Source organism: Lissotriton vulgaris, chromosome 7 (assembly GCF_964263255.1).
Source record: "Lissotriton vulgaris chromosome 7, aLisVul1.2, whole genome shotgun sequence".
Classification (NCBI taxonomy): domain Eukaryota; kingdom Metazoa; phylum Chordata; class Amphibia; order Caudata; family Salamandridae; genus Lissotriton; species Lissotriton vulgaris.
Window position 1 is genome coordinate 1,495,356,655 of NC_141695.1, and position 18,281 is coordinate 1,495,374,935.

The 18,281-nt window shown below is 42.0% G+C and overlaps 1 protein-coding gene across 1 annotated transcript in view; it reads left to right on the forward strand.

The window, feature by feature from the left end:
- Positions 1-18,281, forward strand: part of UQCC1 (ubiquinol-cytochrome c reductase complex assembly factor 1) — a 537,036-nt gene that overhangs the window by 65,307 nt on the left and 453,448 nt on the right. The window contains exons 3-4 of the mRNA XM_086932310.1: positions 9,204-9,308; positions 10,168-10,275. Of these exons, the coding sequence (XP_086788436.1) occupies positions 9,204-9,308; positions 10,168-10,275 (213 nt within the window). The remainder of the gene's footprint in view (positions 1-9,203; positions 9,309-10,167; positions 10,276-18,281) is intronic.

Sequence of the window (18,281 nt, forward strand, 5' to 3'; positions counted from 1 at the left end):
GTGGAGCAAACAAAGAGATGCTGCAGAAGGAAACGGGAAGAACGGGTACAATCCCGAAGACAAAAGCACCATCTATCAGCAAAAGAACAACCCCTACAGTCTCCACGATAACCAAAGCACAGCTGCGCAAGCTGGAAAAAGTCAGCGAAAAAGAGAAGGGGGCCAGCCAAAGCAAAGAGGTACGAGGCAGCAACATCACCCCAGCGGCGCGGGAAATAACAGAAAAAAAGAAAAACGATGTCACCTATCGGCAGCCGTCGATGTCCGAAGTATTCAGCGCGAAAGTTCCTCCAGAGGCTTCGGGAGCAGCCACAGCAAACTCGCTAAACACGGCATCAGGGCCGACCGTCGGATCAGCTCAGAACGTCCTCGAGGACGCAAGCGGAGGGGTTGCCAAGCAACCAGAGTTCACTGAGCTCACGCTTCCCGCGGAACGCCGCGTAGCTGCTCAGCCAGACGCTGCTGAACGCGATCTGATGCAGGGGAGGCAGGATGAAGGCCGGGACTCAGGAAAAGAGGTGAGAGAGGCTGATGGCGGGGCAGGGATGTCAGGTATGTCAAATACAGGACAAATGTTAGAGGCCCTGATAGAGGTAGAGGCTGAAATACGTGAGGAACTGGCTCAAGCTCAGAGAAAAGAAAACGCTGCGCTGGGTGAGGACACTGCAAGCACTAGACTGCATAACAACATGTCAGAAGTGGAACTTACAGAAGGGGCTGAGGGGGACGGGTTCTTCTCTGTCCCAGAGGAATCTGATTCCACACTCGCAAGTAGTAATGAAGAGAGGGACTCTTCGGCCTCATGCTCGAGCTCTGATGATAGTGGCAGCTCCAGGGGAAGAGGCACGCAAAAAAGGCGCAAAATGACATCCAGAAAGACAGGCTCCCCTGGGACACAAAAGAAACTTGTATGGGATTATTCCGCTACCTCCAACATGTATAAAGAGGATGAGCAAGAGTCTCAAAATGATGGAGGAAAGTTAGATATAATGTTTGCCACATTAAAACAGATGCAAATGGAGGCCAGGGCTGAAAGTCGGAGGGCCAGGCATGATACTAAAAAAATCCAAGCGTCAATCAGAAAAATAAATAAAAAGTTTGAGGAAGTGGAGGAGAGAGTTATTGGAGTAGAAGAGAGAACTGGCAGATTAGAGGATGAGGTAAATGATTGGCAATCATCCAGAGAGGAGCAGTCTAAGATCGTGGAGGACTTACAATGGAAGGTGGAGGATTTGGAGAATCGCCAGTGGCGAAATAACGCCAGGCTCCTTGGAATAGAAGAAGGGATGGAGGGACAGGACCCCAGAGGATTTGTCATCAAGCTACTAAAGGGAGCTTTTCTGGAGGTGCCATGGGACTGGGAACAAGAAGTGCAGAGAGCCCATAGATTCCCGCTTTTTGCAAGGAAAAATCACAGAGAGGGCTCCAAGACTCTACCAAGAGCCATGTTAGTTTTTTTTGGCAACTTCTTGGCAAGGCAAGAACTAATGGAAAAAGCCAGGCCTGACTCTAAAAAAACGGTTGAAGGAATAACTTTCTTTGCTAGACCTGACTTTTGTCATGTAACAGTGGAAAGGCGGTGGAGGCTCAGACAGTTGATCACTGCATTTCAGACCCAAGGAGCAGAGGCCTATCTAATGTTCCCAGCAAAGTTAAAGGTTATCTCAGCGGGCCGCACAAGAATGTTTTTTTCTGAGATAAAAGCGGGGGAATTTCTGGCAGAGTTAAAAGAACAAGGGGGAGCCAGAAGGAAATAGGCAGGAAAGGGAACAGAAGGTGCCCAAAATTATGAAAGTACAAATGTAGGATAACTTATCGAGCCTGATAACTAAGAACAGTATTAGATAAGAGGGGAGGAGAGGGGGAGCGACACTACAACGCTAAGCAGACACGCATAGGTCAGGAGTGACCTATTTGCCTGTTACAGGGGGGGTGGGACAGCAGTCGGGGTGGGGGGGATAAAGGGGGGGGAGGGGGAAGGGAAGAAGACACTGGTGAAAGGTGGTGGTGTAAAATGGTACAGATTTGTAAAGTTTGCAAGGAAGCAGAAAGAAAATGTACAGATAAAGATAAAATAGTAGATGAGGTGTTGGTAAAAGCAAAATTAAATCATGGCAGTTAGGATAATGACGATTAATATTTGTGGTTTAAACAATAAGGAGAAAAGACAGAAGCTCTATGCATTACTGCGTTATTGGAGAATTGATATAACTTGCCTACAGGAAACACATGTAGCAGCTGAAGATACATTTTTATTTGATCAGATGGGCTTTGAGGTTCTTGCTAGCACAGGACAAGAGGGGAGAAACAAGGGGGTAGCAATTCTGGCTAGAAAAGGTGTTGTTAAAATTAAAAAGAAAAAGGAGGATCATGAAGGGAGATGGGTAATGCTAGATATAGAAACTACCGTAGGAAGATGTACACTGTCCTCATTGTATGGTTCAAATGAAGATGAGCCCGAATTATTTGAATTCATTGACAGAGAACTAGCATTGTGGCCAGAGCCTGTAATCTGCTGTGGGGACTTTAATATTAATGGATTGAACGGCTTAATAGGCATGAGGGGAGGGTAGATATCAAGGGAGGAAAAAGAAGGTGCACAAAGCGGTACAAAACCTTGCTCATCATAATGCACTGGTAGATATGTGGTTGGAACTTAACCCTCTAGGTACAGGCAGCACTTTCTATTCAGCACCACATCAAATAATAGCCAGACTGGACTATTTCTTTATCTCTAGCTCACTAGTTAGCAGTGCTAAAATAGAATGTCTCCCCAGAATAATGTCAGACCATAACCCGCTGGTTCTAAGCCTAGCAGCGCCCCAAAAGACAGAAAGAATAAACTTGACATGGACAGTTGAGAGAGGACTGTTGAAGGAGGAGGAATACATTATAAGAATGAAAGAGTGGATAACCCAATTTTGGGATATGAATAGGTATTCAGCATCAGCAGACATGGTGTGGGACAGCTTTAAAGCAGGAGTGAGGGGAGAGACACTAAGTTACACTCTGGTAAGAAGTAAAAAGGAAAAGGAGAAGGTAGAAGAGGAGATCAGAACTCTGATGGGCTTGGAAAAAATGCTAGTAGATGCAATAGGCAGGCAAGACCCCATTGAACAGATTCTAGTGACTTTGGAAGTACAGAAGTCAGAAACGGGGGTTACTCTGGCACAGAAAATAGCAAGGAAGTACCTAGCAAATAAAGAGAAATGCTATGAATTTAATGAGAGGGTTGGACACTTGCTCGCAGTTAGAACTAGGCAAACGCTAGCAGCAGGGGAGATAAAAGAAATTAAGGATTGTACTGGGGCAATTGTCAATAAAGTGGAGGAGATACAGGAGGTATTCAGAAGGTTCTATGAGGTGCTATATGGACAAGACATTAATAATGAAAAGATAGAGGCAGAAAGTTTGGAATACCTCATGCAAGGTCCACAGGATGGGTTGAGTATTGAAGAAAGGGACAAGCTAGACACACAACTAACAGTCCAGGAGATAAGAGATGCGATATTCAGCTTACCATCCGGTAAAGCAACTGGTCAAGATCAGATCCCAGTAGAATTCTATAAAACCTTTTGGGATGTGCTAGCTAAGGATATATGGGCAATTTGCTGTCTGGCACAAGGGGGAAGAATAGTCCCTCAATCTTGGGCGGGTGCGGATATAATAGTGATCCTGAAAAAAGATAAGCCCTCCACCGAACCAGGCTCTTACAGACCGATCACATTGCTTAACGCCGATGCAAAAATCTTTTCCAAAGCACTGGCCAATAGATTGAGTAAGGTAATAGAAAGAGTGGTCTCCCCTACACAACACGGCTTCATACCTGGCAAAGGAACTACTGAACACACTAGACAGCTGATCACTATTCTGGACGCAGCAGAGGCCTCAGGAGACCCTGTCGCGGCTATCTTTCTGGATGCCGAGAAGGCTTTTGACAGGGTCTCTTGGGCATACTTATGAAAGGCTATGGAGTGGGCTGGTATAGGTAGAGGATTTATAACCGCAATCCAGGCACTTTACAAACACCCCAGTGCTAGGATACGTATTAATAGATCCTACTCCAATGCGGTACAGATTAGACGGGGGACTAGGCAGGGATGCCCAGCCTCACCTTTACTATTTGCGATCTATTTAGATCCCTTTTTAAGAAGGCTTACACAAAATAGGGGGATTACCCCAGTTACACTGCATGAGAAAGACTACAAATTATTTGCCTATGCAGATGATGTGGCTGTTATAACACCGACACCAGAGGAATCATTGATTGAAATAGAACAGGAGGCAAGGAAATTCGGTGAGGTATCCGGGTACCTAATAAACAGGGGGAAAACACAAGTAGTAAAGAACAGATACACTACATTTGCAGATGCAAGAGTAGTTTCAGACACAAAGTATCTGGGGGTTAGGGTGACAGCAGAGTTAGAAAAATTAGTGGAGATAAATTTGGAACCCTTGCTAGGAAAGGTTAAAAGTAACATGGAGAGGGTTAATAACTTACACCTGACTCTTATGGGTCGAATTAATTTTATTAAAATGGTTACTTTTCCGAAATTTTTATATCTGTTCAGAGCAATTCCATTATTCTTTGAAGGCATATGGTTCAGCAGAATAGAATCAACAGTAAACAAACTAATTTGGGCACAGGGGAAGACACGTAGAGCATACCGTTTTTTGACATTACCACGGGAGAGGGGAGGTTGAGGGGCACCTGATTTTAAATTTTACTATTGGGCAACAGCTCTACAATACTCTAAAGGGTTATTAGGTGGAAGTGCTCAACAGGAAGAGAGAATATGTCCATCGAATGTTTATGAAGCACTTTTGGGAAAGGCGGCAGAGAACGCCTTAGTTACAACTGTGGACTATGCATACTTCAAACACACAAGATTTAAGACTCTGAGCGCAATATATAAAGTTTGGAGGGCAATAAAGAAAAAATTGGGATTGGGAAGGTATAAGGGATATCTGAGGCTTTATATGAATAACGATCTTCCACCAGAAATCTTTAGGGACACAGTTATGAAAGAGTGGGATGAAAGAGGGATCAAGAAATTGGGGGATTTAATGGACTCAGGAGGAGGATTCTTAACGTTCCAAGACATACAGTACAGGTTTAAAATAGCTGGGAATAGCTTCTTCAAATTTCTACAAGTGAGGAGTTATTTTTACACAAAATTGGGGGGAGCAGGGGGAATGATAAGCTGTAGGATAATGGACTACTTGGGAAGCAGCCTTTTGTGCTCAATTAGGCAGTTGTATGCAGAGCTACAGGTCTACAAAACAGACGACAGAGAGAAATATAGTAATAAATGGAGTGAACAAGTAAGAGCTCGTCCGGAAGATTTACAAGCCTCCTTAGACCTTGTACGAACCATTTTGCGTTCAGCCACACTTCAAACTCAACATTATAAAACAGTATACTCACTATATTACACACCTGCTAGAATTGCCCAATGGGGGGGATCCACTGGAATAACATGCCTGCGTTGAAATTCAACAGGTGCTAATATTACACACATGTTTGCACAATGCCCGCAATTATACACCTTAAAATTGGCAATAGAAGAGTTTTTGGAAAAGTTGTTGGGAATAAAAACTAAACTAACTGACGAATTGATAATATTGGGCATAAGTTCAGGAGACAATATCATCCATCCAGAAATGTTATTCATGGTTACAGCAGTATTCAGGATAATTGTTGCAAAAGCTTGGAAAGAGAAATTAGCACCGTCATTTCAGATCTGGATGGCAAGATTACTATCTACGTATAATTTAGAGAAGGCAATATATGATAGAAAAGGCAGAAAGGCTAGAGCCCTGGGGGGCAGGATATGGCTCCCCATCGATCAATGGAAGAGTGGAAAGATATAAAAGTATGCTTTCTTTGCTTCTTTTGGTATGATTTGCGAAATTTGTACGGACTATAAGATTGTAATGTATGATGTATGATATATTCTATTCATTCTTATTTTGAGTATTTGCATCTGTATAACTTCTTATAACTCAAATCTGTACCTGATTTAAAACTTTTTGTAACGATAAAAATGTTTTGGTTGTAACAGAAAAAAGGGGGGGGGGAAATTTTGAATAAAGACATTTAAAAAAAAAAAAGAAGTTTCCTTACCAAACGCTTGCGACTACACAAACTGCAGCCCTACCAGTTCCTAAACGGCATGCAAAAGTTACTCCAAAGTAAAACAAAAGCTTTGCACTAAAATGAAAAGGGTAAAAAAAGGTTACGATGATAAATAATGGCAAAACACGTAGGTCATCATCCGAACCACATTTAACACACAAACTTACCCTGGTGGTCTATTGGCTTCTGCCCCCCCAACCCCCCCCCGCGGGCTTAAAAATACAAGGCCTGTCTGCCGCAATGGGGGCTGAAACAGCCAAAATATTCACCCACAAAAGGGGAGCAACCCTTGCCCAAGGGCCTCCCCGCAAACATTTTTGCACCAAATACAAAAAAAATCCCTGCCGGTCTAGTGGCTTCCAGATGTACCTACAAATATAAGGCCGAAATGGCCAAAACATTCACCCCCAAAAAGGGAGTGACCCTTGCCCAAGGGGCCACTCCCCCCAAAATTTTTCACTACATACAAAAAAATTCCCTGGTGGTCTCGTGGCTTCTCCCCCCAAAGGGATCTCTCCCCGTAATTATTAAAATATAAATCCCTGGCTTCTAGTGGGTTTCAACCGTCCCAAGGGCTAGATTGGAAGTAAAAGCAGCCGATTTAGCCCCAGGGGGGACCGGTAAAAGGATTTATGAAGGAGAAACGTGGTCCAGAGATCCTGGGTCTGGATATGAATGCCTTATGTTTTGGAGGGGTTATGCTCGAGGCTCTGGACCTGTCCAGCCTCAGAAGTAAAGGATGTGTAGAAGGTTTTTGAGCAAGTGTTCCTCCTTTTCAAATACATATATTCTCCCCCATAGATGGGTCAATGTTCTCTTTTGTTTTTTTGATTTTTTTGAAGACCGTACAAAAACAAATTCGTTGATACAAAGATGATTCTTTTTATTTTATGTTTTACAATCCATTTTATCCAATTCACTCATTTATCCTTTTTCATATTATTTTTGATGATTTTTTTGTTAAAACAGAGAGAATGGACATTTGGGGCCCGATGTAGGTCGACATTTACCGACCGGTAACGGCCGATTCGGCCGTTACTGACCGGTAAATGGCGAATTCTAGATGTAGGTGGCCTATTGTACCGATTCGGTAAATTTACCAAATCGGTAAATTTATTGAATCGGTAAAATACCGAATCGTTATTTTTACCGATTCGGTAAATTGGAGATGTAGGTAGGACTCTACTGAGTCCCACAGGCCTTACCGAATCGGTATTTTACCACCCAATCCAATTGGGTGGTAAAATACCGAATCCAGGTGTGCATGCACATCTGTGCATGCACACCTGTGCAATGTGACACACAGACATGCCCTTAGGGCATGTCTGTGTGCCACATGGCACACAAGTCCGGAATTGGGGTGCTAGACGGTGTCAAAGTGACACCCCCTGCACCCTTGCAAAAATCGGTATTTACCGAATCGGTAAATACCGATTCGGTAATGACCATTGATTCGTATGGGCTGCAATGGCCATAGGAATCAATGGGCTTTACCGATTCGGTATTTACAGAATCGGTAAATACCGAATCTTAACGATTCGGTATTTACAGAATCTGAAATACCTACATTTCCCCCCTTCTAATTTACCACTTCTTAAATATCGAATCGGTATGTTTCGGTATTTTAGAAGTGGTAAATTAGAATTACCTACATCGGGCCCTTGGACTCTTTGCACTAGACTTTGAGAATGCACCTCTTTCAGCTTGACTAAGCTGGTCCCTGTATCCGGCCCATGCTCTAATCGCAGTTGACCTGAACTTGTGTCTTTCACTTGGTCTTGCACAGCCAGATAACTGCGAGTGGTGTTTTGCGCTTTTATTTGCTAGTTACCTACAATTTTTAAAACTGCATATCTCCGGTTCTATTCATTGATTTTTTGTTTTTTTACTAAATTGGTGTGGAATCTTTTGGGGTGCGGTAGGGTGGGGTGGAGTTGGGTGTGTTTTTTTTGCATAAATTCTTTACACATTGTCTATAAATTAATCCTAACAACCTTTGTGTCAAGCTACTAGAGGATTAAGCAAAGTGACTATTGTGGTTCGCCCTGACAAGGATTATGGCTGTTGCTTGAGAAGGGCTCACGCCACCCCTCAACCAACAACCCAAATTCTCAGAACCGGTAAGTACTGCTGGTCTTGGAATTAACTATCCCCTACCACAATACTAGAATAGGTCCCAGCACGTTTCGGAGAAATATGGGAGGGGTACGATTCTTTGTTTGAGAGTGCATTGATTTTGAGAAGTCAAGAAACATTGAATCATATTAAGTAGGAAAAAACTAAGAAAAGAGTCCCCACCTCATTAATCTCCCCCACATCCCTGAGACACCCTGACTGCAATATATGTGACGAAGAAAAGTCAATGAACTTGCGCAGGAATGTCAACCAAGACAGACATGGATTATTCCCCTTAACTATCCTTTGCATCATTCGGGAGCAAACTGAGACATGTTTTAGAAAAGCATATTATTAGCAGTGAAATCGTGTCACGGATTTGCCTGAACTGTTTCTGTTTTAATGGGATTTGTTTTCTATTGTACTTTATGTGCTTGCACTGGCAGTGTGGAAATATTTTGGCTTTTCTGTTACAAACTGAGTATTTCAACCAAAAAAATACGTAATTTCCTCTAAAATAAACTATCTAATATTGTATCCACTTTATGGTCGGTGAATCTAGATGAAACTAATTATGTATGGTGAAAGAGTATACCAGAAGTCCCATTCTGCCCCTGATCCGTTATGCGCATTATTTTTAGGTGGGTGTATAACAGTTTATTTGGTGTGCTTCATATGACATCTTGTATTTCTACTATTTTCTTTGTTTTTATATTTTTCAAGCCAATTAGCCTTGAGATGCATTATCATTTTTGTACCAGTACTCGTGTTTTTAACAACCTTATTGGCCTTCAGGCCTTGATACATGCGTAGATCTTAAAGAGCAAAGCTAGTCCAACAGTGTATACTCACTGGGTTCATTGCCACTATTGTGACAGAAAATAATTACCACATACATGAGTATATGATAGTATTTGACTGTAAAACTGTTTTTGTCGTCCCTTTCTAGGTTCTCCTGAAATGCATTTCTCAACAAAAGATATTGTGCTGCGGGTTTACACAAAGTCGTCTCTTACTAATGCAGCCATTGCGTACACTACACAACTCTTCGAAGGTGAACCCTTTTTTGCTGCTTACTAGTCCTGGTCATGAAACAGTTATGTTTTTGTGGTTACAAATTCTAATAAAAAGATAATTTACTGGCTTGTTTCATTCACTCTGTTTTCTTATACCACAGACCTCTTTTTCTGTCTCCCATTTACTTGCCCCTTCTATCTTTATCTCTACTCTCGTTTTCGGCCATTTTAATAATTCGTTAAAGTTTTTCCAGAAGCGAAATTATTAAGTTATTTTCGATGCTTGTAATGTACACAACCACTTTAGAAAAGTGTCTTCGTCCATATTCTCAAAGCTAGTAAACTCACCTGACAAGTAGACTTTGTCGTGCATAAAGCCAACTTAAATGTGATAGATTTGTAAATAACACTTGTAAATTATACCAAAAAGCTGATAAAGATGTCTCTGGTTTGGAAAAGATTCAGACGTGCAAGTCTTCCTCCAGATTCCCCGCATAATATATCAAAATAATGTCTGCATTCTCTCATTCATCACCTGCACCTTGCTTCTTATGCTGTTGTCTTTGTAAAACATAGACACTGCTGTTCCCGTCCTGCCCCTCGTTATACACTGTTAACCTTGAGGATGTTATTTGTTTGCCATGCAGAATACTATTGACGTACATTAAGGTCAGGATTGAAGGTATCAAACATGACATGGGCCACTAGGCGGCTGAAAGCAGGTTAGGTAGTTTAGTAACTGTAGATCATGAGCAATGAGTGATTATTGTGGGACACCTTAACCTTTTAACAGACTTGTGTACACGGTTGTGTGCTCTATGTTGTTAGCTAAAACATGAAGATGTATTTCCATTTTCAGGCTATATATAGTATAAGTGTTTTTGTTCTCCTGTCTAGGTGTGTACTGCAAAGGGCAATCTACAACCATCAGAAGAGGAAGTTGGAGCGTTTACTAAAATAATAGAAGCAATGGGATTCACTGGACCATTGAAATATAATAAATGGGTAAATATTTATTTCACAGCATTAAATACTTCCATCTGTAATTGAAAGGTATAGTTGAAAGAATGATGACGATTTCAACAGTTTTTTCTGATAATCCGATTCTGAGAAAAGTTCTAGTTCTGTTCTGAGTGGAGGAAAAGCCCATCATGGAACTTTGGGAAATCTTTTTTCGAATTAAAATGACAAGTCTTAAATTTCTCTCTCCAGATACCGAAACGGAAATATCCCAGTATCCGTTTATATCGTTTGTTTGACCAGTGCTAATATACAGAATTGCTGTTACTGAAGTACTCGAGCACTTTTTGCATGACTATTTGAGATGTAATGGGTATCGCAGTCGACAACATATCTGTTTCCATTGACTTACTATACAAATTCCCAACGCGCAGATCTTCTGATGCATTTGACTCTTGAGACTGAGGTTTGTGCAGTTCCTAGCTGCTCGGACGCTGAGACAAGTATATTCTTTATTCATGTTACTCCTGCTGACTTGTCTTTTAGTGGTCGGTGTGATTTACAGAGCCAAATGCAAGTGTTATCATTGACCCTAATAAAGCTTCGCAGAGTTCTGCACTTTGATGTCTGCAAATGCAAGTGGCATGCCAAATCGACAAATTCTGCTGCCCGAGATCATCTCCATCACCTCTCCTCATATGCCCTAGGATATTACATGTTGCTCGAGGAAGGCGGGCATTCTTGAGTTTCTGGAACGTGCTACATTAGTTCATGCTGAGCTGGGCTCTCCCCCAACCCCATCCTCCTCAGCTAAGAGCCTAGGGGTCACAATTAATTGTAAACTATCCATGAAGTCCCAGATCGGAACAGTAGTCTCTACCTGTTTCTTTCAGCTGTGGAAGATCAGAAAAATAAGCAGATTTCATACTAGAGAAGCATTGGTGCTGGCAGTTCTAGTACTGGTCATCTCTCACATAGACTACGCCAACTCACTGTAACTTCGGTCTGCCGCTATATTTAGTCAAAAGACTACAACTTGTGCAGAACCAGGCTGCAAGACTGATTCTTCATCTGCCCAGATGGCAACATGCTTCCCCTGTAATGAGGAAGCTGCATTGGCTCCCCATATCACAACCATGTGCCTTCAAAATCGGGTGCCTCATTTTCAAATCCTTGTATAGCACCTGCCCTAAATTTGCCTCCAATTTTATTCAGAGACCCATACCCACCCGCAATTTGCTCTCAGCCCACATGAACCTTCTGGTCACATCATCCTACAAATCAAAGTGGTTAGACAGCAGCAGATTTGCAGTGCTGGCCCCCTACTTCTGGAACGCCTTACCCCTTGATATCCGATCCTGTACAGACCTCCTGAAATTCAGAAGACTCCTTAAGACATCGCTGTTCATTCAAGCAAATTAATAATTCACCAGGACCCAGGCTACTCCTATATATAGCGCCAAGAAACTAACCAGTGTACGTGCGCTCTACAAATAATTTTAACATAACAGGCCAATTTCCATCAGACCCCTGAAACACGTCCAGCGTCATCCTTTCGTGCACAATGAGTACATGATAGCAGTATCACATACAAGTAGTAAAACACATATTTAGAGATTAAAAAGAAGATCACATATATTATGGTGGTAGTAATGAAGTTTGGGTTAAGTTATGATATTGTCGTACTTTGTGACCAAGGTTTTAGTCATTCAGAAGGAGTCATCCTTTATTTAGGTATGCAGTGTTGTGTATGTGCTTACAGGTCCCTACTTAAAACACCATCGAAATCATTAGATTTTTGAAAGCCCTGTTAAAAGAACAGTAGATAATTGTCAATGAATGAGAGGATAAAGGGAAACAGTTCTAACTTTGCTGCCCACGTATTTCTCCCGTACTTTTAAAAGAGAAGCTTTTGTTGAAAGTTGCCAACGGTTTATATATATATCATACACTGAGATAAAAGTAAAGCACAGCATGGTCATTTATTGTTCGCCAGACCCTTAAAAAGCGGATAGGTCATCTTTGATAGGACCGAAAAATAAACTAAGGGTCTTAGGTTTGGCGTGGTGTGGCCTTTATAAACTCTTTGAATTGGTATGCTGAATCAGGCAATGGAGCTCATAGTCTGAGTCCGCCCTTGTGCATGAAAGCTCAATGAACCACTGTAATGTGCTCCTTTCACCAGGTAATTGCCTTTCCTTAACATTTGTAAGTCTTCCTGTTAGCCCTCTATTGCTGCTATCAGTAGTATGTGGCCACATTCATTCCAGGGCTGATGCCATTTTTATGTTTCAATGTTTTTTATTTTTTCAAAGATATGAGAACATTAGCAACATTCTCCTATCTCGTCCGCGCTACCCTCTCCCTCAGGTCTCACCACCTGAACATCACTGGATGTTTATGCATACAGGAAATTCGTGATGTCAGTCTGTTCAGGCCAGTATGAGACATTTGGTTTCTAGGCCACCTCACATAGGTTCTTCTGTGATAACCTACAGTGCCTTCAGAGACTTACGGTAGGGTGCTAATTGTCCCTCTTGGGCAAGAAAGTTCAGCGCTGGTCCCTGTTTTGCAGAAAAAGGCTGGTGCTGCTGATGCCGTTTTTAGACCACGGTTTGATGAAATTTATATTAAGAGGTACCATACCAATTTAATAATGTGTTATATTCAGTGAAGTTGTAAACGTCTTGTTATTCTTATGCCCTTAAGAAGAGACAGATATGATCTGCAAAACATTTTCTGGCACGAGTCAGTACTAATTAAGTCTAAGAACATTCTGGATTCTTTGTCCAACAAACCAGGCATTCTTCAATCACAGTGCGATCATTATTGACATTACAGTGTCAGATACTGCTGGGGTGTTACATCCTGCTTGACAGGCCTGTTAGGATTTTACATATAAAACCTGGGGCGCACTTCAAGGGACGAGGACAGGATGCAAGACACATTTTTGTGTATCTACTGACTGGTTGCTGGACAACCCTGCGTTGTTCTACCAGAATTCTGTGTCTGGGTTTTTTGGGACTACAGTGACTGCTCCAAACTAGATGTTAGTGTTCGATGTGGGAGAATAGTAGGATTGCCTTAGTAGACTCCCACACACTGCCAGCCCTCACAGTCTACATTTAGTGTGGCTGCAAATTTCTGCCATCTTGTAAATATACAAAATGTATGGAATTGTTCCAAGGAACATTTAACCGTTTAGTAAAGGCTTGCCCGCGAGTCATTCCCAACCGATAGTTCGTGCTTGGAATAAATGTGGCACCACCAGGCACCCATTTCAAAACACTCCTGAAACTGAGGAAGATCAGAATTGGAATGAAACTGCTGTCTATGACCTGGGAAGAGCCCTTTGAGACTGGACAGGATCTCTCTTATTCAGAAGACAAAGAAGTGGACTCCCAACGGTCAAAACACACTGACCTTCTGTTAAAGCTACAGGGACACAACAACATTTTTTGTGCAATTGCCCAGCTGACCAGTGGCAACTAGACCTGGAATGGATTCTACAGTATAGTCTCTGCCTGACACCCTGTGAGTTTCTAAGGGCCTCTCCTGAGGTCTGAAGGGGAGGAGTGGGGGATGGGGGGTGTCTTTGGAAGTGTACGCTTGTGGTGGATTGGGACCTACAGGACTAAAGTCAGAAAGCTAAATCTTAAATCTTCGACCAGTCCGAACCTGGTTGGTGTATCTGACTCGCGCTCCATCAGTGTCAAATTGCGCTTAGGTCCTGGTCTACCCCGACCATTGACTATCATTGACACTTTGTGCTTCTTGGTGCTATTTTTACTTAAAAGGTTTAAAAATTCACATCTCCAGTTCCCCTTGTTGGATTTGTGTCCTTTTAGTGTTAGTTTGTTTACTAACGTTTACTCTGTGTTTCTAATTTGTTTTTGGGATTTGTATCGTGCTGCATTTCAACTTCAGTAGTGTTTTAAAACATTACACCTTATCCTATTTAAGCCTGTCTGCCTTTACCAAAGTGACCAGGGGGTTCTTATCCTATTTAAGCCTGTCTGCCTTTACCAAAGTGACCAGGGGGTTGTTCACAAGTTTATTTAGTGAATTTGAGTGTGCACCCTGATAAGAGTTGTAATTGTTCTTTAAGTTGGGTAGTCACCCACCCCAAATAATAATCCAATTTCTTACAGGCACCCTACTGTCTTCTATCCTTTAAAAAAAAAAAAAGTTAATTTGCAAAAACAAATCAAAACTCGTAACTTGCAGTTCTGATAGAGCTTTGAGCATATATTACAGGGCACCACTGTCCTCTTACACATTCTTTTAGCTTACCGTCCCCAAGAATGTTGATCATGTCATGACATCTTGGTTCTTGGAGCCCTCGACCTCCCCTCTCCACCCTGTGCCAGGAACAGCCCAAATCCTCCTTGTGGCAGAGCCCGCTGCCAACGAATCAATGATTAGTATACAAACCCACCTTCGTCGGCCAAATTCAGATCAGGCTGTAAGCATTGCATGAGTCTAGTCATGTGTTACCACCCCATTGTATGTGCAACCCACCCAACCCATCTAGGGGGCTGGACCTCCTCATCCAGGCCTGCGGTGCCAGGCGCATCATCCACAGCCTCCGCCACTCCATTCAACATGCACTCCCACTCCAGACAGTCATCCTCCAGTTGTTCATTCGTTCAGATTTCTTTCATATGCCTCAATTCCTCCCAGGCACCTCTTAGCCTACGCCGATATTTTGATTCCAAAAGCAGACATATACACATAGGATAGCATCCCTGCACTTGGCCAGCATGAGCCCTTACTGTGTGAATCTATAGCGTGCTGCCCCTTCCTTGAGATTCAGAATAAGTCAGAGCATGCAGCCCTTAGCTGTGGCTTAAAGGCGAATATTAGGTGTCTGTTGCAGGCAGCAACCACCTCCGGCCAATACTGGGCTATGAATAACGTAAAAATGGGCGAATTTGAAGCAAGTGCTGCCAGACAATTCCTTTCCTAGACCACAAATTTTATTCCATTCTGCATCAGATACAGGGACTGTTGTATAGCATGTTAGGACCCTAGTGCTAATTTTCCCGATTCATGCCCTTATATAGGTATAAATCACAATGTCCTTATAAAGGCATAGAAATCAAAATCATATTTAGACATAGCTCATGCAGTCCAAATACGGCATGGCTACTTCCACTAGTTCCGAAAATCCACAACGATTTCTTGGAAAACTCGGCTTCAGCAGTTAGGGACTTACCCTTGCTTGAATGTTGATTTGTCCAAGAACTCATGGAGTTTTCATAGAACTGGGACTCTTTGATGACGTTATTATGTCCAACTTTATGTCAAACTCAGCACCTTCAAGGTATAAATATGCCCACACTTGCGCCAAGCAAACACGCAGTGGTTTGGAGCAGTTCGACTATCTACTTGCCCGACGCATCCTGCTGCAGCAAGTGCCGAAGGAAACCGACCCTCCAGCAGACGCACTGAGAGAGACGCTGTCTTTTCTCCTGCCGAGAAATCCAGCTCCAGTGTTTCCAAGCTCCCCTTGCGGGGTGTTGGGAAATTGAGTCCTGAGACAGAGAGATACCAGACCTCCTTCATTCTAAACCAAGGTACAGAGCTGATTAGACCCTAAGAGAAATCTTGAATAGATTCTTGGCAAAAAAATACTTCCTTATGCTACACCACACTTGCTTCTTCCCTCGTACTAGACATAGCTTAGGTACATCGAGGTAGGTGTATTTTAGAAGCACCAGTTGAGTACTTTTAGTCTTTATTTATTTATGTATCTATTACATGGCTTAGAAACCATACCATGCTTTTACAGTATTATTTTGAAATACTCTTCTTGCTGTACACATTATACTTTACAGCCAGTTTTGCGATTGTAGCAGTTCATTTCTTCTGCATGAAAAAGAAGACTGTTCAATAAATACTTCTTATTTAAAACGCCTGTCTCTATTTCTCTGTACCTCTGATGAAACGAAGCATGCCCGATTGACTCAGTAAAATATCTATCTATTGTTTCTACGACTCTGAAGATACGTTTTATCTTGGGGAAACAAAATTGTCATGTTTATGCGGTTGTCAGAAACTAATCCCTTCTTGTTTATTCCAGAAAGTTTCTAGTAATCTCTGAGCTAGCTGGCACTCACAATTAAGTCTAGTATATTCGATAGAGACCTAGTAGACATAAGTCCTACGTCAAATCTATAGGATATATTATTCCAATGCGCAGAGCCTATTGGGAATATAGGAACTACACTCATGGCGCCCAACGTTTGGTAAGGCACTAATTTAACGCTAGATACTAGAGTAACTCAGTCGTGCTTTTCACAGAGAACCCTTTTTTCCCGTAAAATACTCCAATAGACGTCTGGAGTGGGCTAAAAGATAAAATATCCACCATAACGAAGTAGAACGAAAAATCCTATGTATTAGTTTTGGGTTTGTTCAACGTTGATGGATACAGTGTTCCAAAATATTGTGCACCTTATCTTTGTTTCCTTGAAACTTCCTCTGCAAGACTTTTCAACAAAATGTCAGATACCGACGAAGAGAACGGTAGATCCGCAGGCAATAATGCCCGATCGGGTTTAGACGTTACAGGTCTCCAACTGAATGACCTGGATGCTATAATCATCCCGGAAAACTTAAGGAAAACTATAGCTATAAAGCTTATAGAAAATGGCCTATCACCAAGAGGTGGTAGAGTTATATTTGTCATAGAGGCACATGAATATCGGCAGACAGAGGTATTCTATTCATGGATTATCTTCCCAGAAGCAAATCCATCAACACATGTGTTCCACTTCTACAAGATAGAGCAACCTCCAGCGGAATACGCTCCTTTCGAGGACGTTGAAATTCCATTAACATACCAAGAGCATCAGCTCTGGTTTAAAGGTGCCCTACAACATCAACATCACATTACCAGGCTCGGTCCATTAGGTAGACCAGGAGCAACATGGCCAGTACTAGCCAGCTATACACCACATCCTGCCATTGAACAAATGACAGGTCCAGAATTGTTAGCTCAGCTAAAACAATTAATTAAAATACATAAATTGGTACATGTCATGGGGACTCTAACAGTCCAACCTGCTATAAGAATTCCACAACAAACCCCTCATCAGGGGAACACAAATAAAATTACACCACAGACCATACAATCAGTCATCGGTAAATTACCCACAAAAAGGGAACAAATTCTATTCTGGTTAGCTCAAAAAACTACTCAGATCGAGGCAGTATTTCCCAATAGTACACCTCATGAGAAACACAGGATTCTAACAATCTGTTTACCAATGGGGATCGCACCACATCTGGAGGACTGTGACACTTGGGGTACAGTCTTTGCTGCAATCTACACAAAACACATTGTGTTCTGTCCATGGCTGTGATACCATGCGTCCTGAAACAGATTCAAAATGACTAGGGGCAGAGCCTTCTTTAAATCTTGGTATGAAATTACTGAAGGATTTCAAGCAGGTCTCAGCTATAATATTAGCTTATATTAAGGGTGAAGCAGCATCAGTGGCAATCCTCCAAAAACTAAAGAACTTGACGTAACTAAGCAACCGTATGAACTTGCCAGAATAATAGAAAAATCCTATGAAGAACTAGGTAGAGATAGTTTGGGAGGGAAACCAGTAAAGCCCGAACTGACAGAAAATCCTGAACAAGTTTTTTATTAAAAACAATCTCACTACTCCTAAAAAGAAGTGGAAAATACTATACAGACTCTTCCTAAAGAGAAGCGTTCTCAATCAAGAGGGAGGTCTCCTCAAAAGGAGCACTCTGAAAAGAGATATAACCCAGAAATAGGGATAATTTGAGAAAACCTGATAGATATCAAGATACTGATACACGTTCCTCTCGTACCTTTCAGACTTCCTCACAGAAATCTGAAAGAAGAGGACAATCAGAACACAAGGAAGAACGCATGAAGTCCAAAGAGGATCAACACGTTCCAAAAAAATAAGAAAACTCCATTCACCAAAAAGAAGGTAGCAAGTCTTAAAATCAGACATGCCGAGGATCTTAAGAACACAACTCAAGAACGGGGAGTGGGCCCAGACAAT